The sequence below is a fragment of the Molothrus aeneus genome, chromosome 3 (assembly GCF_037042795.1).
Source record: "Molothrus aeneus isolate 106 chromosome 3, BPBGC_Maene_1.0, whole genome shotgun sequence".
Lineage (NCBI taxonomy): Eukaryota > Metazoa > Chordata > Aves > Passeriformes > Icteridae > Molothrus > Molothrus aeneus.
The window spans coordinates 94549726-94571474 of record NC_089648.1 but is presented as its reverse complement, the minus strand read 5'-3'; the positions used below and the strand labels follow the sequence as shown (position 1 = coordinate 94571474).

The 21749-nt window shown below is 36.9% G+C and overlaps 1 protein-coding gene across 28 annotated transcripts in view; it reads left to right on the top strand.

Moving 5' to 3' along the window:
* The window catches only part of RIMS1 (regulating synaptic membrane exocytosis 1), a 307924-nt gene that overhangs the window by 283600 nt on the left and 2575 nt on the right, over positions 1–21749 (top strand). For all 28 annotated transcript variants that reach the window (XM_066547439.1, XM_066547435.1, XM_066547431.1 and 25 more), the window contains 4 exons: positions 14694–14835; positions 18321–18433; positions 20775–20876; positions 21558–21697. In XM_066547439.1, the coding sequence (XP_066403536.1) occupies positions 14694–14835; positions 18321–18433; positions 20775–20876; positions 21558–21697 (497 nt within the window). The remainder of the gene's footprint in view (positions 1–14693; positions 14836–18320; positions 18434–20774; positions 20877–21557; positions 21698–21749) is intronic.

Here is a 21749-nt window from a genome sequence, read left to right as displayed (position 1 = left end):
TGTGAACAGCTCATTAATTAAATTAAAACAGATTCATCCATCACTGGGTTGCCTTGCAAATGTGCATGTTTATACTCACATCCTTTTGACTGTTCTTTTAGCTCATGTTTTGTACTTCAGAACATAGCATGGTGACATTTGTTATCCTTGGTGGTACACTGCTGAACTCTCTGTTACAAGATGTTTTCATTACAATTGCTAGGTTTTTTTACCAAAATAAGAATTATCACTGTCAAGATGATACTTACAAAATACCTGAAAATACTGTGGTTACCTGAATAGGAAGGTGGTATGATAAGAGATCACTTAAGTGTATACAAGATGTTCTTCTGCCCTTTGTAATTCTGAAGAAAAGCAGACCAGAATTTCACCATGATTCTGGGTTGGTGCTTTATTTATCATTGTGTTGTTGGGATGAATAGAACAGAACATAATATAAACTCACAGATTGAGAGTTGTATTAAAAACATAAGACTTTTTAATATAAATCATATCCTAGTAGCAAATATTTCAAAATTTTGGGCACCATTGTACTAGAACAGGAGTTTGTAAGCAAGTTAACTTTGGTTTCTAAAGTGTTTTATTTTCCTCACTGTTGAACCAAAAACCAAATAATGTCACATTACAAAGTATAGGAAGTTTCTTCAAATATGATGTATTAAGTATCCTCATGATGGTGAGGTCCAGTCCTGTGTATGCTTCATGGGGAATAGACCCATGGAGATCTACACATGATGAACTTGGACTTGGTGAAAATTCTGCATGTTTTTGTAAATATGTAAGACAAAAAAACTTCTTCTGGATGTAGGGGAAAATAAATACTTAACAACACCATGCACTTCAGATTTGCTCTAAATAACCCATGATTTTATATTTTGTTTGATATAGTCAGTGATTCTGTGTAGCCTAAAGCTCCTTTGAGGATGACAAAAAAAAATGTATAGAAAAGTTAAGGCCTTTGAAAAACTTTTGGTCTTCATTGGGCATCTTCCTCTTTCCCAACATGGCATTACACATAATGCAGTCTTCAGAGAAAGACTGCCCCTGGGCAAGAGTTAGAAAAATTGATTTGACTTAAAGATTTCAATGGAAATAAAACATAAATTATTCTAAGAATTTTTCTGACTATATATTGGAAGATCTTGACTTGAGAGAAATGCTTTCAATTTTCCACTAGAATATGTTCTTGTTAAAAATTGAATACATTTATTAGAAGCTGAGAAAAGAGGAGATATCACGAATAAAAATAATATTTTGAAGAGAGTATGCAATCAGGCATGTTGTATGAAAGGATTATTAAGTAAAAAAATTTTAGATTTGAGTCATTTTTCAGTTACATTGGCTCCTGTTACCACTGAAATGCAGATTAAAACTCATTTCAAAAGAAATTGGAGATTGTGTTCATTACATATCTTCAGTGCTATGTCACTAACAGATAGGGTAAATCTTGTTATTGCAGACTCTTTTTCAAAAATATTATTTTTCTAATAGCTGACATACTAGTTTTGATATTTTTCATAGCCTTAAGATGGTGTGTTTAATAACATATAATTATGGTGATATAAAGACTGGAAAATAGTTATTAAAATATCTATGTATGATATTTAAGTTTATTCAAACTCACTTTTACATTGTTCTTATTCTGGCAGTAGCTATTTCTTTTAATTTATCAAGGAGTTTCCCAAAATTTCTGGTTTATGATATTTGCATGCTCTTGATTTCATCTTTCATTGTGATTTTATTAGAAGTTAGCTACCAATTAGATAATTGTATTATGTCTTATCAGACCTTACTTAGTCAGGAAGATAGTAATTCCAGCTTTATATAAAAAAGCCAGGCTTTATGCACTTTTTATTATTCGTTGTTTTATCTCAAATCTTCTGTCACATTAGATTTGGTTGTACCCATGGAGTTTTAAAGTCTGACCTATTATAGAGGGTATAACAACAAAACAGCATGTTTCATTAAATAGTATTTCCTAATTATAAAGCAAGACTGTGCTCTGATCTTAGAGTTTACCTTATGTGATTTTGATTTATTGTGTACATAGGAATCTTTTATTTCTGTGCATATATTATGTTAAATACTTATTTTGAGAGCATCTTACTTGTGTGGAATTTGTCTTACTTTTCCCTGCTATTTAATTGGCCATTGCTATTTTTATACCAACCTGTACTGAACAGCAGCTACCCTCTCACACTTAAAACACACCCAAGAAGAACCACTCTCATTAATGACCACAATAATCCTAGGCAGCAAATAGAGGTTCATCTCTCGGTTCCAAGAAAAAACACTATCTGAAATAATTTGTGTAATAGAGATAATAAGAGATTAGTGCATCTGTTCCAAAGAGCCTGACCTTCAAACCATTAGCTCTGCAAGATTCAAGCACCATGGCGTAATCCTGCTAAGCAAGGCAAGTTTGTTTTACTTTTGTATTTTATGATCTTCATCCATGAGCTAATATATATGGAAATCCCTGGAAAGATGTAGTACTACTTGGCTTGAGTAATAGAGTCTAAAGTTTCTGTAAAAGGCAGGTTTCTGTTTAACCAATAGTAAGCCTAGAACCATGAAAATAAGGTTTGTTAATTATATTTTGATTTTGTGCTGTGTACTCAGGGGAGCCATCTTTTTCTCTGCTATCCAAAAGTATATTCAGAATTTGAAATCTGTGGTTCATACTGGCTGATTGATTATTGCAGATTTTCATGTTTGTTATTATGATGTGGATTTGAAAATTTCCCTTTGTACAGAGCTGTGCAATTTTCTGCTGTCCTTTCTCATTTTCTTTGGTGCCAATGCTGATGTGCAAGTTTTCTTTTCCAGTTTATCATTAAATGATTGTTATTTCTTCAGCTGTGATATGTTTCTTAGTGCTCTCTATATCAATACAGCAGGAAAATTTAATGCTCAGTCATAGCATCTGCTTTTGAGTAATACACAGGGAAGAAAATGGCCTGTTAAATAGTTCAGAAGTAGTGAAATTAGCATTGTATTGTGTTTTTGTTATTAGCATACATGTAACAACATTTCTGGATATTGTATTTGTTCAAGACAAGTGCCTTTGATTCTTAACTTACTGGTATTCGTGCACAGTTGCATTAAAATATGTCTTTCATATAATGTTCTCTTTTAGTTGGCACAGCAGTATGGAAGTGTTTTCACTTCAGAAATATCTAGAAGTTTGGGAGGGAATCAGGTTTTTTTCTGTAGAGATAGGCTGTATTAGCACCACTTTTTTTTCCCCCATCTCATTCTGCCTTGTATTTGAAAGGGTTTTAAAATTTTGTAAATGCTCAGTCTCTGCTTCTATTTATTGGCTGTAATTCAGATACTCTCAAATATTATTTTATTATATATATGGCTAATTCTCCCTTGTACTTATATTTCTCTTAGCTTTTTATCATGTTTGTAACATATTATTGATGTGACAAATCTATTATAAAACAATAAAAAATCTTGCTTTGTAGTAAAAATTTAGTGTCATTTACCAGGAAAATCACAGAAGAACTCTTTCTGTATTGGTGTGCTTTTTACCTCATGTCTGTTGACTGTTGTCTTATCTGCTTCTCCTCTGAGATAGGCAAGTGCTTCCTTGCTAAGCAAGGTTTGTAACCAAGAGAGGACAGCTGGGGAAAATGAGAAATGAGCAGCCATAGGGACTGCAAAAATAACCTGTAATTGTCTTTGATGGCAAAATGCAAGGTGTTACAGAAAATCCTGCTGTCTCACACTGCTCCCTACCTAGCCCAGAGATCAAAGCAATACTGATGACAGGTTTTTTGTGCTGGTGTCTGTCTGTGGCACAGCTGAACTTTTACATCTTGTCAGTAGTGTTTTCCTCAGAGCATGTTTGATAATGAACATACAAACCTTAGGATTTAATGGCAGACTTATGCCATAGCATTCATTTGGGAAGTTTGGCTGAACGATGTGTCTCTGAAGCAGGTCTTTGTGTGCAGTTGTCCACTTTCAATAATATAAACACAAAGGGAACAATTATATCTTAGAGTTATGCAGTGTTTATCTAGCACAGATCCGCTGCCCAAGGCGTAGATGCTTTTACCCACAGATGGCTGTAACTAATGCAAACCAGACTGAGAGTAATGCCACAAAATGGCATTGGAAATGGAAACATTAAGTGACTGTCTTGCTCACTACTTACCTGTCTTAACTATTACTGTGAATAAAAAGCTGTTTCAAAAGAAAAATTTTTGCACCAGGACCACTATTAACTGGATTTGAACTCTATTTGATCAAAAGAAAGAGCATCTCCTGAGTTTTTAGCCTCCTTCCTGGAAGTTATTACCTGGGCTTATCTCAGAGATAAGAGGTATTGTCTGTACGTCGTCACAACCTAGCTGGCTTGGAACTTTAGGTAGTTACACTTTAAAAGAAATTCAAAAGCAAAGTAAGCATGAGCACAGGTACTTTGGCTGAAAAAGAGCTTGGTTATAATTTACTATAGCTGAAACTTCAGTGGGATTACTGATGGTGGTAAAAGGGACAGCAGTGCAAACAAGGTTACAAAAACAACATGCAAAATTTTGTCTAAATTTGTAGAAAGTTTAAATAAAAGTTTATTTGAGGTGTGGTACTTTTGGAGGCTACCAAGAAAATTTACTTTGTAGAGAGTTTAATATTTCAGGATTCAGTGGTGGAAGAACAAGCCAAGTTTTTGGTCAGCCTTTGTGTTACACATCCAGAAGAGTAAGTCAAACAGTTTTAATCCTGGAAAGGGGGTTTGGCCCTACAAATAAGAAATACTTGGAATGATTTTTCCTGGGATTAGGAGAAGAAACATAAAGGAGGAAAGGCTGTGAGCCAAGGAGCTTTCTGAGAGGCTGTAGAGCCATGGAGCTTTCCCTCCGTGTGTTTTTTATTTCAACTTTAAACCTCTGTTGAGTTTCCCTAAGCAAGAATCTGTGTGAGAGGGAACTTCTGTGCACTTGACACAAGTGCAGTGCCTTGTGTAAAACTGCTCAAGGTGGCCGGCAGGGCCTGGAGCCTTTGCCAGGTGCAGGCTGAAGGCAGGTCTTGGGAGACTGACATGCACACATTAGTAGCTCCCAACATCAACATTTCATTCCTACCATGGTATTGTATTGAGATAAATCTCTCCATTTAATAATATTTTGGGTTTTTTTATTAATTTGGTTTTTTTATTTGATACACATCATGAGAAAATTACATACCATACAGCTATGTATTTTTCAAAAAGGTAATATCACTTTCTAAGCATAATTTCTAAAATTATCAAGAAGATAACTTCAACTATTGCACTAAATAGGAAATCTGTGCCTAAGCAATGAAAATACATGGACATTTCTGCATAGGAGTGACATGAGATATACTGCATTACTACCGGGGAGGATTTTGAGTTTGTCACCTCTACAGTATTTGGAATCTTAAATGTGTTATGTGTTACTTAAATCTGTTATGTGTTTACTACCTGAAATTAACAGTTTAATTTGTGTCATTTTTCTCCTTAATTATTTTATGATACTTGAAATAACCAGAACTTTACCATAACTCTTGAAGATCTACAGAACTGTATTGTGCACATTTTAATTTTTTTCCTCATTATAATTCTGTTTGAAGCAGTTCTCTTATTTTGGCTTGACAAATGCTGGGTAATTTCCTTTCTCCATTCTGGCTCTAATCACCCTGAGAAGGCACATTGATCCCTACAATTTCAAATGCCAATTGATAAAGATGTGTTAAATTAATTGATTCTCAACCAGTTGCAAAATGAAAGTATAATACATTTTCAGAAGAGGGTATAAGAGAAACGGAAAAACTTGACATAGAAACAAATATTCCAAAGTCTGTTTCCTCAGGAAGTCTAAGAGGAAGTCTAAAGGAAGTCTAAAGATGAAAGGAGCAATTAAAAAATGAAGTTCTGTTTTCAGAATGCACATGGGCATTTCAGAGGCAGTGAAACTTTTTTAACTGTGCTGTGCTCAAGTCCCTCTAAGACAGTTACCTCATTTAGACTTTTCTGCTGTATAGCTGTAACTTAATATTTCATGCTAATTTGATGTTTTCTCAGGTTTGCAGTTTTTCAGATGGTTTTGTACCAAATTCATGCAAAATGAATCAAAATCACCAGGACAGAGAAATGTGATTTTGAATTTCTCTGACTCCTCATCAAATTTTGACCAGCAGCATTAAAAAAATGCATGACCATTAACCAAGGTTGCTTAGAATATTTTGTGCTCTGGAGAATGCACTGCTGATTGAATTTTTTAACCTTTCAGCAATATATTACGAAGTGCTCGCTGGCAGGTAGTTCAGTACTTTTTTCTCTGCAAGGCCCTGTAATGTAATCACAGTTGTAAAAGGAACTTGTGAGTGAAGCAACTTGATCATTCCTCGCAGTGCTGCAGTGCCAAGTGGTTACAGGATAGCGAGGGAGAGGCAACGCCAGGACCCCAAAGATTTATTCTACCCAGAAAACGCACAAGTTATTTAAACAAGGGTGAAGCTGCTTTAGGTGCTGGCTGCTTCCTAAGGATTATATCATAGCCAATGTTTAATTTTGCTTAAACCAAAGGTAAGCTTGTATTTTCTGTGTTTTACCGTGGTGAGCCTGTTCATGAGTCTTGCTTTAGCAATGTATAGTAGTCTGGAGTTACAACTTTGCAATGCTGCAGTCACTAAAGAAAAACCAGAGTCGGTGTGGTACAGTGTTGATCTGATACATTAGAAATGATCTCTTGAAGGCAGGTTATTAACATTTTTAAAGGGAAATGTGATATTCACCTGGGAGTTGCTGGTAGTGGTAAAATAAAACTTAATGGTCTTCAAAGTTGCAGTTGGAGCAAATCAAACTACTGAAAAGGTAAAGCATTTTCCTTTATTATTATCTTTCCTTATTAATTATATTCCTTGAAAGATAATTTCACTGGTTGGTAATTGATATGAAAAGGAAGGGACTGTTCCTGAAGCTGTAATGTCTCCTGATTAGGATGCTGTGTAATTGTATTAGGGTTGAGCTATTACTCAGAAGCTTTTCCACTGTACAAAACGGCATGTAACATTTTTACTGGAGGACACTTTAGCACTAGTGGTTTTGACAGTGTTTCAATTTACTGATTTTTGGAGGTTATTGAAATAATTAGACTTTGGGCTGCCATCATGTACAGCACATAGTTCTCAGGAAATTTTTTGAAGATGCACAGTAGGAGTGAATTTCTTTATTATTGATGGCTTTTAAATTGCCATATTGGTGGTATCATCTTGTAAAATATTGTCTTTTATTAATTACAATGTTTTAATAATAAATACTGAACTCTTCATAATTGTGAACACTTGCTTAAAAGGTCTCAAACATACTAAAATTGTAACAGCTGCCTAAAACCACAAAAGACATCAAGTTATTTAAATATGTATAAGTTCCTAATTAAATGAAATGTTGATTTAGTTTATCTGAAAAATCTCCTTTTTTTTCTGCATTGCATTTCATTCTCCCCTGCTGTATTAACTGCAAGCTGTGCCCCAGCACCCTTGTCTTGGACAAATGTTCTCTCTATACCATATGTCAGTTCTCTGAGAGGGCTTGGCTGGTTATAAATAATGTTGTAATATAGCCCCTGTAATATAGGGCTGTGTTTTAAATTGAAAATATTATTGTTGAAGTACTAACAGCTCTCCTGAGCTTCTTATTTCACTCTGTCTCATATTCTCCTCCCATCTAACAAAAAAGCCAAGAGTATATGAGAAAGTGAGTGCTTGATATTTTATAAACTGTTTATATAGTAAATAATTTGTTGGAAACATGGGTTTGTTGTTTTAATAACTGAATTTCATTGAAATAGGCTTTAGGAGTTGAGGAGCGTGGCACGTGTACCTATTATCAGCTTCACTGGCATATTCTGGTTTTATAGAGCTCTTTGCATATGTGTGAAGAAGGTAATTAAGATGCTTTCATTTCTGTATGTTTATAAATTATGCTAAGCACAATACCAGAAGTAGAAACTCATTGCTATAGATCATCTTTGATTGCCTCATTTTGGCTGACAGACAGTGGCTCTTTTCATTGCAAGTATGTGGACAAAAAAATTAATCTTCATAAATTTCAGAAGCCATAACTGATCTTTTTCTGACCAGACATCCTTGCTTTGCCTTAAGATACATATGTCCTGATTAAACACAGGTTTTCTTCCCTGACATGAAAAAATCATAAGTATCAGAATAAACATATAAAACACATGCTTCTTTCTACTTTTCTTTTTTATTTTTTTTTCAGTAAATATGTCTAAGATATCTAAAGGAGATAAAATTTTTAAAAGCAGTTGCTTAAAGTTTTGAGACTACTGTCAGGTAGTAAAAAATGGCCTGATTTTCCACTTCTTGTTTGCTTTTGTTTTGATGCTTTCCACTATTCCTGTCATTTGCTCTCAAAGTGCTACTTCTGTTTCATGCAAGTCACTAGGAGCTGTTGGATAAGTTACTTTGAAATCTAAAACTGTTAAGAGTCTGACTCTGCAAGTTTGATTTTCAGTGAAAAATACTGTCAAAGGGGGAGATTCTGCTGTATGTACACTGTCTAAAATGCCATCAAAGCATTGATACAACCATTGACATCAATTCAGTGAAGTCTCCTTTTCTTAGGATTGGTGCTTTGCTCCTTTGGTGATTGTTCCTTTGCTCTACATATGTCAGAAAAATATATTGTGTATATTAAGGAACTAATTGCATTATCTTTTCTGTATTATCTGAAAGTATTGGGAGTGAAAGGTGTTTGCCAGATGAGTTTGTGACTTTATAAATACAGTTTTGAGATACATTTTATTCCAAACTTCTGATAAAATTTCTTATCAAGGAATTATCCCAGCTGAAAAGGTAAATATCCTTTCGAAAAGATTTTTTATATAATTTATATAATTTTTTGTAGATTTGTTTTAATAAATAGAAATGGGAAGAAGTATATGATGGTTTATATTTAGATTTTAAAACTCAGGTTCTAACAGAATATCAACAGCATTCTCCTTTCTTTGAATATTTTGCATGCTATTTGGAAGAAACACTTAGAAGACAATTACTGCAACGTTTCACGTCTTTTTACAAAGAGCATTATATTCTGGAGAGTATTGCACAATACATAGAATTGAAAATAAAGGGAAATATTGCATGATATAAAGTCTAGAAACTTGTATTGTTGAAATTTGTATTTAAATGTCAATTTTTTTGCTATTTATCTTTGCCCATAGTCGCTACGCACTTTCAGTCTTAGTGATCAAAGTACTGCTGAGTTCATCTTAGAGATGTACACCTTTTAAAAAATCAAATGCTCTTTGAACTATGTATTCTTTTTCTTCTGTCTCTGTTTTAGGACCATAAGCCAAGAGGCACTTTTTCAATGTTGTTTAAAAGCACTACATGTAAAGTGAGGGGGAAGCTGCAGAAATTGTAACCCAGCAGGTCTCCGAGCAGCTAAATTTGAAGTTTTAAAGTCACTAACACATCAGAAAGGTCCAGAAGGAAATATGCCCCTTGGCTTTTCTTTTTATAGATCTTTGAAGTTGACCCTTGCTATTCCAGTTGACATAATCTCGTTGGTGTCTCACACAGTCAGTGTACAAACAACCATATGGTCACAGTCCTGCCAGGTTTCTCTCAGAGCTGGCTTGGAGCTGCAGTCCTTTTAGGCTTTCTTTGGATGCAAGAGCATACTTGATACTGCAAATGAATTGCCCTTGAGCCCTGCAATGACACTTTCTATGATCCCTTTCATTAGTGGATTTAGCAGTGGTGCTATATCCACTAATGCTTTGTTTTCTGGTGTGTTCTTTTGAACCAGTCATGAATTCTCACATACCTGGGTGCTACATGTGTGTGAATTTGCTTCTCTTTTGGGTGCTAACCAACTAGTTGCCCTCAGGTACAATTCTGGCAATGCTCACTTAAGGCACCTCTCCCCACAGGCAGCACACAGAGAGGCTCATGTCAGGATTGTCTTCTGCCCTGCAGTGGTCTCTAATACTGTCCTATTGACTAAGATGCCAAGCTCACGTCCTTGCACGTTTCTTGTATGTTCCCTAGCCTTGACCCATGGCATGTAATATGTACCTTGGCACCTTAGATGAAAGCTTTGCTGCAGCAGCCCCTCGCCATTTCAAACTTCTGAACTGAAACAAGAGCAAAATGTAGTAACTGCCTCCAGGTACCACACGGAGAACAGAGGAAAAGCCAGGCCAATGGTGATGCCATGTGCAGCCATGCCTTTGCTAAGTGTGGCGGGGCTGGGAGGGAGGATGTCTGGCATTGTCCTCTCTGAATTGCATTTACATTTAGAATGTAAAGCTAGCTTTGAGGTATCTGTAGTAGGCCACCTTAAATCTCTAGATAATATCATTGACCCTCTCACTATAATTCTGTTGTTAATAGCTCCTGGCTCCTAGACTTCAGAGTGATTAGGACATACAGAAATTTGAAACACATCAGATGCTTTGATATTTTGTGCAGATATAAGGTAGAGCACAGTTGCTTTTTTCTGTAATTGGTTACTCAGGTCCTGGTCTTTGTTAACTTACTTTTGTCGGGGAAAAGCAAAATCGGGCCAGTTTCTTGTCAGAGCAAACAGGAATCACTATAGACTATATTTATAATAAGTAGATGGAAATAGCACATTGCACATGCTCATCAGCGTGTTATAGCAGGAATGCTACAACCTGTTGATTAATTGCAAAATGGCTGTTGATTAATTGCAAAATGCTTACAAGCTGTATATATTTCGTAGCTGCAGGTGGCTGCTTTATAGTGCTTTGGCATCAATTATTAAATCTGAAAAAATATTCATCACATTTGCTTTTTAGTAGCTTTTCTCCAGCTTGTACCTGTTAAGCCAGGTGTTTACATGTCATTTATGCACAACATCTGCATCCCTGCATGAAGAAATGCTTACAAAATTGACACAGCTGAGAAGCACACAGAGCATTTGGAGTAGATTTTACATCTAAATGATATTCAGTATAGAGACATCCTCAGTCTGCACAATGAATATAGTGTAATTTACACAGTGCATGCAAATAACTGTAATGTATTATAAAATTTAATTGTACATATCAAACTAATAAAAATTTGGAGCAAGCATTCTCCAGTAAACACCCTGACAAGAGCAGAAAATCTCAGTATGTAATAGCATAGATATTGAACTTGAATATTTTATGAACCTGTATTATTCATGTAAAGACAGCGTTCCAAAGAAATATGCACAGCTGTTAGATTAAAAGTAATACAAGAGAAAAGTGGAAGTTTTCTAAAAGAAGTCTTATCAATAGCAGGGAAAACACTTTTATTTGTTTGGATCCCTTATTTCATTGTGCACTTAAGGCAGGACTGGAATTGTACCCCAAAGTGAGTTCACTTTAACAAGGCACCTTTAGAAACAGAAGCAGTTCCCAACTCATCTGTGTGCTAAGCACCTCCCTCCCTCCCTCCCTCCCAGGACTAGGTTTTGCTGAGAAGTTTAGAGGAGCAGACTAACAAGATAAGCCATGTCTTGACTTTTTGTGTTAAAATTGGAAAAATTATGTATTATATAATGTAAGATATAATAAGATGCATAAGTGACCAAGATTAAAACTTCCAAAACCTATGCAACAAGTATTTTGATTCTTATCAATGGGCAAAAGCAATTTTCTGTATGCCAAAAAGCTCTTGTTGTGTTTCATCATTCTGTTGTGTTACTGTTATTTTTATGATAGTACATCAGAATATTAAGATTGAGGTTATAAAAGTAAATAAATTGGAGGGCTCTATTTTTCCTGGGAAACTGTGTGTATTAATAGCAGTTATAAGGGGAGGCAAAAGGATGCTTTTGATTCTTCAACCTGAAAAGTAAAAATGCTGATGAGAAAAGAGAAAGAAGTAGAATCTGGGACTGTAAGACAGAGAGCAGTGACTTGAAAAGTACTTGGAAAAAGACAATCTGGTACTTGCTGCTCAGCTAGACAATGTTTTGGCCATGCACAAGGATTCCTACTTCAGGGTCTGTGCTTTTCAAATCTGTGGAGCAAAGAAGTGTGTTTAAACAGCAATACCAATGTTATCCATGACAATGTAACATTACTCTTTGAAAAAAAAAAAAATCCATCTGCTATTTTCAATCTCTACTGTGGCTCAAAGCGAAAATATTATTTTTTGTAATTTAGTGAATGGATATTTTTACATTTTATTTCTATGACTGTGTTCGTTATCTGTCCCAATAACCTGGCTCTCACTGCTAAATTTCTAAATTTCAGCACCCACCATGTTGTCCAGGTGGTCCAGAACAACATATCTTTACTAATTTGTGCCAAGACCATGGTGGTCCTGTAGCTACCTCTAGGCTCTCTTCATTTACTTTTCCTGAGCCCTGAATACTCATAAACAACACTATTCAGCTGAACACATTTCAGGCTCTACCCTATTATATCTTCCAGGTCATGCTGCCTGATCTGGCTGGCTCTGAAAAGCAGGCAGGGGGTAAAACACATAATCTCACATGCTTGTAGGAGCAGATGGAAACAGACAAATTTTCAGACAGGTCCTGGTGAGAGAGTGAGATTGAGAAAACAGTATGGGTGCATACCTACAGAAAATGTGAAAATCCCGCTTTGGAGTACAACTCAGTATGTTATATGCCTCCTAGGTGCTGTTTGAGTTATTTTTGAGGCTCATCCTGCCTATCATTATTGATATGCTGAACACACCCTCAGTTTTTAATGAGAAAGTTCAGGACCAAATGCAGCATCTGAGTTTCTACATACTGAGTCACTGAAGCTCCAGCAAATCCCTCCCACAGCCACCTGCCCTGTGCAAGAGTGGAGCCTGGTGTGCCTGGTGTACCTTGCCTACCCTACTCTACCTCACAGGTTAATGTGTTTTCAGCTGACCAAGGACTGGCAATGTGGATGAGCTGTAGTGGCCCACAGGAAAACCTCAGAACTGTTGGCTTTAGAAGGGAGGAAAGGATCTCTGGAAGTAGCTGATGTCTTCCACACAGAGGCATTTGGGTGCGGCTTAGTGGCTGTAGATAAACAAACCCCGGTCCAAAAAGCTTAAGAGGGAAAGCTCAGCCCCTTTCACTGTGGGCATGTCTCCTCTGAGCCCAATATAGTAATTCTTTCACTTTGGCCATGTTTGCTGCTCCCCTGAGAGCTTCAGAGAGGTTACTCTGATAGCTCTATGTTATGATTTCTCCTTGCCCTCCACCAGCTGTGCAGACTCAAAGATCAAGGGCCAGCTATCTCCACAGCATGTTTAAACACTCTGGGAATGGGCAGGCTGCGTGGAGGCTACAAAAGCCTTAAGTTTTATTGTGATGAATAAGATCTGTCAAGATCTGTCAGTTTCAAACATCCACAATGTGCAACACGAAGGTGAAAATTTTTTCAGAGCAATTCAGTCTCCACAGCAGGTGGAGATGGAAGAAATATTTGCTTTTCATCTGTTTCCCTGAGCAGGCCATGAAAAATATGCACACAGACTTTCCAGGGATGAATAAAGGAGCGCTGAAATGAAGGGGTAAACACAGAAGAATGTTGTAGCATGTACTTAGGTGAAACTTTGTAAAATCTATTACTTTCTGGGAGAAAGTAATGTTACCTATTGAACTTTTGGTATATATTTTGAACTAAATTGAAAAAAAACCCAGGACAATGAGTTTGAAGACAGCACATTTTATTGCATCACATGGAAGCTTTGGTGGAAGAAATTTAAAGATCATTGAGAACAACTGTCATCATCTAGAAGACTAATTTCTGCCGTGTGACTGCAGAATTCACTCTAGATCAGCCATAGCACATAGAGAACCTGTAAAGGACTGGAAGCTCTTCTTGCTCAAGGGAAACATGAAAACTTCCGGGTGAAAATCAAATTGCATTTTAAAGGATGTGGGATAGAAGCTTTACCAAATGGATGAAGTCTTTAAACTATTTCAAAATATTTACATTACTTTTTAATCCTACAGTTGCAAGCCTAGAGTCTGACTGTCCAGAGAGGCTGTGGAGTCTCCTCACTGGAGATATTCAAGAACTTTTTGGACACAATCCTCTGCAATGGGCTCTAGGAAGGAGGGAGGTTGAACCAGATATTCCACTGTGGTCCTGTCCAGCTTAACTATTCTGTGGTTTCCCAGACAAATTCCCCAAGAGTTATTTCTGTTTCAGAACTGCTGAGATCATATGTTCTGTAAAGTCCACTGTTTACTTTGAAGACATTTTGTGGTGAGAAGATTTTGCTAAGTCAAAACACATTATTATATTTTTGATACTAAGTATCTTAGTGTTTAATATTTTTCTGTGGAATTCATAGAGGATTTTTTCCCTTTTTTTATTTTCTGTGAGAATTGTATCTTCTTTTGCAGTCACTCAACCTAGCAAGATGGCTAGAGGCATATTACCAAGTTTGTGGTTAGTAGACAGTATCACAACCTGTCTACATTCCAACTGTGTAATGGCTATTAACAAGGCATCTAATTTTTAACAGTTTGCCCTAATGAAGATCTTCAGGTTGCAGCCTTTTCAAGAGAAGTTCTTTCCAGTTTGTAACTGAGGAAGAGAGATTGCTTCTTCCATCAGAATAGTTTTTTTATGTTAGTAAATGAGAATGACCAAGTCAGATCACTGTTCTTGGGTGAAAACTGCAAGAGAAAGCTTTGCTGTAAATTATTCTAACTATTGCTTCTTTTTCTCTGCTTTCAGAGGCTGGAAGCAAGAAGCTAAAGAGCACGATACAGAGAAGCACAGAAACAGGAATGGCAGCAGAGATGAGAAGTCGTATGGTTCGACAGCCAAGTCGAGAATCCACTGATGGCAGCATAAATAGTTATAGCTCCGAGGGCAAGTAAGTGGCATTAAAAATATCAGTAATGTAGGAGATGTTTCTAATGAAGTAGAAGTTTCTTTCCCATTACTTGGGATGTCCCAAACTCTAGCTGAAGAGAATAGCTCTGTGTAAAGATTCTTCCTCTTGAAACATTTGAAAAACTGAACCATTTTAGGTACATAACACAAATTTCATAGAAATTGAAATTGAGACAGAACTTCTTAAGAATTCTTATTTTCCCTGTCACCCAGTGAGGCATTTTGTTCATCAAAAGACAACTAAATTAAGACTGCATTATTCAAAACAAAACACAGGGGTGCTTTTTCTTTGAGATATATTGGGATTACCTCATAGTTAAACTTCAGATGTTGTATATGAATCCCTGTGAGATGAAACTCTGTTCAGTAGTACTAGATACAAAGAAAGTTTAATTTGGAGTTGTTCCAAGTCTCTTATTAAGAGCTGTAAACCCAGAGCCCAGCTGCCCCATCAGCTGAAGTCAGACAGCTGTGGGGAATGGGGCAGCTGTTTGCATTCGCTGCTGAAGTTTGAAATGTAGGAAAGGAGAACAAAGGCAGTTCTGACACAAAAATGTGCAGGAATGTTCTAGCATCCTCACAGTTCTCAGTGGGACTCTTACTGCATGTGTCAAGGTGTAGTGGTTACTAGGGAATTCTTAGAAGATGACTCCCCAAATAAAGGGGAAAATGGGGGTGGGCAAATGCACCTTTATAGACCTGGAAAAAAAATGAGAGATTTAGACTTCTTGGCTTCACTTTTTTGTATGCTTACTGTGTTACCACAATTACTAGTGCATATTGTATGAGGCACGAAGAGCCAAGGCTGCTGTGGTGGCAGTGGCAAGGATCTGTGTAAAGGTGCCTCAATCATCAGATCTTCTCACCACTCTAATTTTTTTTGCGACACTGGAACAAGTTGCCCAGAGAAATTGTGGATAGGCTTATCATTGGGAGTGTTCACAGCCAGGTTAGATGGGGCTTTGAGCTACCTGATCTAGTGAAAGGTGTCCTTGTGCATGGCACAGGCATCAAAACTTGTTGGTTTTTAAGGTGCCTTCAAACCCAAACCAGTCTATAGTTCTGTGATAATGCTAAGATTTTTAAGGGCCATGTAAGAAAAATAGGCTCCATCATGACTAATTCAAAACCAAAGCAGATAAAGACTAGATGAAGAATGAGGGACAAGAGTAAAATATCCCAATGTTTTCCCCATTATGATTCCTTGACTGGCCGTTACTTCTACCCTTTCAACAGTTCACCCTGCCATTCTCCTTCCCTCCTCTTAGGCTGGAGTGTCAATCTGTAGGGCACCAGTTACTCACCTTGGTGACAAAGGGCAAATAAACTGGACCCTTCAGGGAGGAGCTGGGGGAGCCTGTTTCCCTGGTTAGCAGTGGAGAGGAGAGGTGGGAGCTCAGCACTAAGGCTGAGGACATTTTCAGTGGAACAGCTTAATCCTCTGTTCCACTCTCATTGTATGTAAATAGATTGAGCAGGGCTGGGGCAGCTAACGTCTGGATAGGGAGGTCGCAGCAGGCATCTGCAGGACAGAAAGGTAGAGCCATAAATTGCTGATTGGAGAATTAGCCTTTGAGTAAGGCAGTGAGGAAAGCAAGCTTGAGAAGAGATCTGAGTACTTGCACCCCAGGTACCTTGTCATGTTCTTTTGCTTGACCCTTAACTGGAGTTTAATGGATTAGACTTAATACACATTAAGATTAATGTGTACTTCCAACCTTCATTATCATATGTGTAGCCAGAAGTGTGGTCTCAAGTGAATATTTTCAATGTTGTTAGTCAGCCTGTGGCAAAATGTAACACATTTTTGGAAAAAAGGCCAATGAAACAAGCAAGAAACATCTCATAGCAGATGCAAGACTGAAAGGATACTGCCACTGAGGAGAGAAGCAGATAGTAACTTGGTGTTGAACTGAAAACCTTGAGATTCTTTTCTTCCTCCAACTAAAGAAACCATATTAAAAAAAATCCAAATTAAATTTCTGTGAAAAAGCTTACCTTTTGGAAAATAAAGAGTTTTCTAAATAAAAACGTTGTGCCAAGGGAATGGCATGAAGCTGAATCAGGGGAGATTTAGGTTAGATGTTAGAAAAATTTTTCTGCCCAGAGAGTGGTCACGGCAACAAGCCTGACAGAGTTCAAGTGTTTGAACAATGCTCTCAGGCACTTGGTGAGATTTTTGGGGCTGTCCTGTGCAGGGGCTGGAGTTGGACTTTGATGATCCTTTCCATGTCAGGCTAGTCTATGATTCTATGATACTTTCTGACCAGCTTTAGTCACTGACAGTTAATAAGTTTAATGCAGGCACAGAAAGAACAGTTAGTCTTCAAGAGAGGAATGGACTTTTTTTATGCAACTACTGGGTTTGCAAAGAACTGTGAACTGAATGGCTGAAGCACAAAAGCGTGATGTGCAGAAACTAAAGCTTTTAATACTAGGTGCTTTTGGATTTATTAGGAAGTTTGTTATTATTTTTGAAGTCTAATGGGGAATTTCATTTGAGGAAGAAGAAGAAGTGGTGGATGGCCTGCTGGAGAATACATTGTCTACACTTGGTTCAGAGTCTGTTCTTTTATTTCTCATAATTTTTATAAGGAAGTCAAAGCGGAGTCTTCCCACCATGGATCACTCTTTCTCTGTTTTTTTCTTTTGTTACTGTTTGGAGACTGTATATCTATTAAAAAAAAAAAAAAAAAAGTGGACACTATGGAATATAAGAAAGCAGCTTGGCAAAGAACACATTATAGCATCATAGAATAGCTTGAGTTGGAAAGGACTGTAAAGGTAATTTAGTCTAACCCCCTGCCCTGGGGAGGGCTATCTTCAAGATGAGGTTGCTCAAAGCCCTGTCTAACCTGGCCTTGAATGTTTCCATATACACTGTGCTGATGTATTCAGTTTGTATTATGACAGAGGGTGGGGAGCAACTGCAGATCCAGATTTGTCTGCCAGAATATTTTGGCTAGAGAGTGGCATTAGGTTTAGCTCTAATCACCACTATTGCTACTACCTGCCAGTTTACTGCTTCATTAAACAGCTGCAGCTGTTTAATGTATAATTTAGTGTAGACATCTGTTTTCCTGTTTGTTCTAAGCGATGCGGATGGGATTTGGATCAATGTAAATCACACACTCACTAATGAAGAACTGGCTATGAAATTTCATGAAGCTTTTTATATTCTCTCATACAAGGTCATTCTTAGTCTTTTTACCTATCAAGCTCTTCACTGCTCCTGGAGACCTCCTTAGCAAGACCTATTTTATGGACTACTTCAAGTTGATGTGCAGAGTCTCTACACTGCTTTGGGGTCCATGGGAAACAGATAATTCCTGATGCTCAAGATTGATTTGTGGTTGTGCATCCTGAGCTGCTTGCCTTGTATCAGTAGTACTTTTGTGGTAAATACTGTAGGATGACAGAAATTAATCCTGTTCTTATGCTTAACCAGCTTCTATTTTGTTTCAGCTTAATATTTCCTGGAGTACGGCTGGGCGCTGACAGTCAGTTCAGTGATTTCCTCGACGGACTGGGACCTGCGCAGTTAGTAGGCCGACAAACACTAGCAACCCCTGCCATGGGTAAGAATGATATGTTCTCCTCTGTTAAATTAATAACAAGACAACTAACTAATGCACACACTGGCAGACTACAGCACCAAAAGGATTTTTACCAAATGTCTTCCTTCATTGTCACCGTGAAGGTCCTATCTGCAGTCACTGGTGTTCCTGTCATGGCAGCACCCAAAGTGGGGTGAGAAACTATTTTCTCCATTTGAGGTACTGGCTAGTCTTATTTGCAATTTGAAGATGGGAGTTTTACTTCTCACACAAAAGTATTGTGACTTCTCCAATCCTAGCTCGCTGCAAAATCTCAACTGTTCAGAGTTTGTATTTACTTGAAACAGATTATATTGGATGTGAGAGAGGGTTTCTGGCCAAACTGCACTTTTCCAAGTTTAGTTCATCTAGCTCCAGAAAGTGAAAATTCTGGAAATATTTGCAGTGACCAATAATCAGTCACTGATAAAGCCAGTGCTTGTCATGAGAGACACAAAGTCCTTTGCTACAACAGCTGCTGGGGGCTATCTGTGATCTTCTCTATTTTCCAGACCAGTCTATAATTTCCTTTAGCAGCATTAGCTGTAGCTTGTTTATGAACAGGGTATGAGTTGTAGAAGGAGTAAAAGAGTGCAGAACTGTGTAATAACTATCTTTGGACACATTTGGGGTTGGAGTTTTTTTGCATATTTTTGCTTATATATGAGCAGTTCTTAGACATGCTTTAAATGCTAATTGAGGAGTCCTTGATCCACTACTGTAATAATACTTCTGTTGGAAATTATAAATGGCCAATGCTTCAATACAACTGTCTTGGTAAACCAGCTTTAGGAAGGGCTACTGAGACATATCTGAAAAAGGAGAGAGAAACGGAAAAAAAAATTGCAAAAAAGTGTTCCCTTCCCAACTGATAAGCAGAAGGAAAACTATATTGAGAATGCTTTGAGCACCCTCTAAGGCAAAACTTGCTGTATACATCCCAATGACTGCTACTAAAGCATTCATAAAATATTGAACTTATTAAATTAACATTTTTATTATTATTTTGGAAGAAAATATATTAGTGATATTATTTGTCCAATAAATATCTAAATGGCTTTTTTGGCATGCATATAAGTGTCTACACTTCTTCTGTTTCTTTTTTTAATTTTGTTTTGTGACTAAAGATTTTTCTGCAGATAACTTGAGCAAAACGTTTATTTTGACTTTTTTTAGAACTTTATCTACAATAGGCTCAACTAGATAGTGCTTTTGGCCCACAAAAAGCACTCCATCGTGTTTTTAAACAATTTTTAGATCTGCTCTGTGCTATCCTCATTAGTGACGATTTGAAGATGTTTGGATTATTGCTCCCCCTTCTGGTTACCTGTTGCATGTTTTATTGTGGGTATGAGAGAGACGTGCTCTTAAGAAGGCTTGTTGGAATTTTCCTCTGAACTATTTTTAGTGCAAAAATGGCTGTGTTTATTCAAGCAAAGTTTAATTGATAAAAAAATCTTTGTTGCTGTTCTGTCATACCTCACATACCAAGGTATAAACACTGCTTTAATATGCTGTTAGAGAAACATGTGAAAATCTCATGCCCAATTAATTTCAAAATGCTGTTTCTCTAAATCCATACTCCAAATTCTATAGTTCAGGATCAGCTATTTCAGATTTTTTTTTTAGACAATTAGATCTTACATATCAAATATATACATTCTCACATGTTTCAGCGATGTAGCTCATTTATTTGCTCAAGTGTCATGTAGCTGCTCATGTCATACTGTGCATTTTTAATTCTAAATGGCCTATTTTAATCTAAGTTAGATTTCTACTCAGCTGATTCCATGATATATGAAAGCATAGAGATACAATGTTTTGAGCATCAGTACATAGTTTACTGCCCTTGTATTTTATTGATCTAGATCAGAACAGTGCTTAGTTTCAGAGTAAGCAGTTCCCTTTTTCTGCAGGAAATGTCAGTTGTCAAAACTCAGGCAAGGAAACAAGTTTGACTGTTCAGAAATGAAAACAGTTTCTTTTTTTAACATGTTGTGACATTTTAGTAACACCAAAAATGTGTGTGAAATATTGATAAAAATTGGAAAATTGTCACCTGTGTGCTTGGTGGAGACTTTTGAAGAAAAAATACCTCTTTTTAGCTGGTATGAACTGTATACCTAAAGAGGGAACCATGCTCCCTAAGTATATATTATTTAGTTCTTGTTTAAGGATGGAGAAGCTAAAGGGATCATCAGGAGACACAACAAGCACAGTAATGCAGAAGAATAATGTAAAACTACTCTTTCTCACTCTTATACCTTCTCTCCTGTGCTGTACTGCTTCTCTAAAACGTGGGCTTCTTTCTTCTCCCTCTCAGGTGACATCCAGATTGGAATGGTGGATAAAAAAGGCCAGTTAGAAGTAGAAGTCATTAGAGCCCGTGGCCTCATCCAAAAACCTGGCTCCAAATCTACCCCAGGTATGGAAAAAAACTGTACACAGCAATGCTTCAAGAAGGGAGCAGCTTGTGCTAGTGTTCCTGTCAGTGTCAATGATTTACATAATGTATATTGTAATAATATGGTATCATTTTTATAAGGACATTTGCTGAAGTTCTAGTTATCTATAGAAACAATTACAGAGGAGATTTAGAATCAATACCCCAACCACTGCTTATTGTAAAATCTGGAACAGTTCTTTTAGATATCATTTAGTGAAGATGGTACTTTGCAAGCTCTTTAGGAGCTAGAGATGAAAGTGCAATTCGTGTCTGTGTCATTGGAGTGGCAAAGTCTTAAAGGTTCCTTTTGCTTTGAACTATCTCTGACCCCTAAGCCTTTACAGAGAGTCCAAAATAGCTGTCAGTGATAGCTAAATTCTGGAAAAAGAAAATGTTTTTAAAATTACTGACATGAAGTGTAATTGTTGTTAGTAAGATCTTAGATCATTACATTCAAAGTTTATGAAAATCAAATTGATTTCTTGTGGGCTGTGTCATCTTTTTTATTAATATAATTATGAAATAATGATAAAAGTGAAGATAAAATGAAAATAATGTGTGTCATTTTCTTTCTACTCTGCTTCCTTTTAAGGCATTTGTCCTCCACTTCAGATATGTACTGTAAGTCCAAACATAACATTCTTGATGTTCTGTTTGCAGCTCCGTATGTTAAAGTGTATTTACTGGAAAATGGAGCATGTATAGCTAAGAAGAAGACAAGAATTGCAAGGAAGACACTTGATCCTCTGTACCAACAGACACTGGTTTTTGAGGAAAGTCCACAGGGTAAAGTCCTTCAGGTCAGTTTCTTCTTAATCCCATTTTAGGCTGTCATTTGGGGAACCACTTACA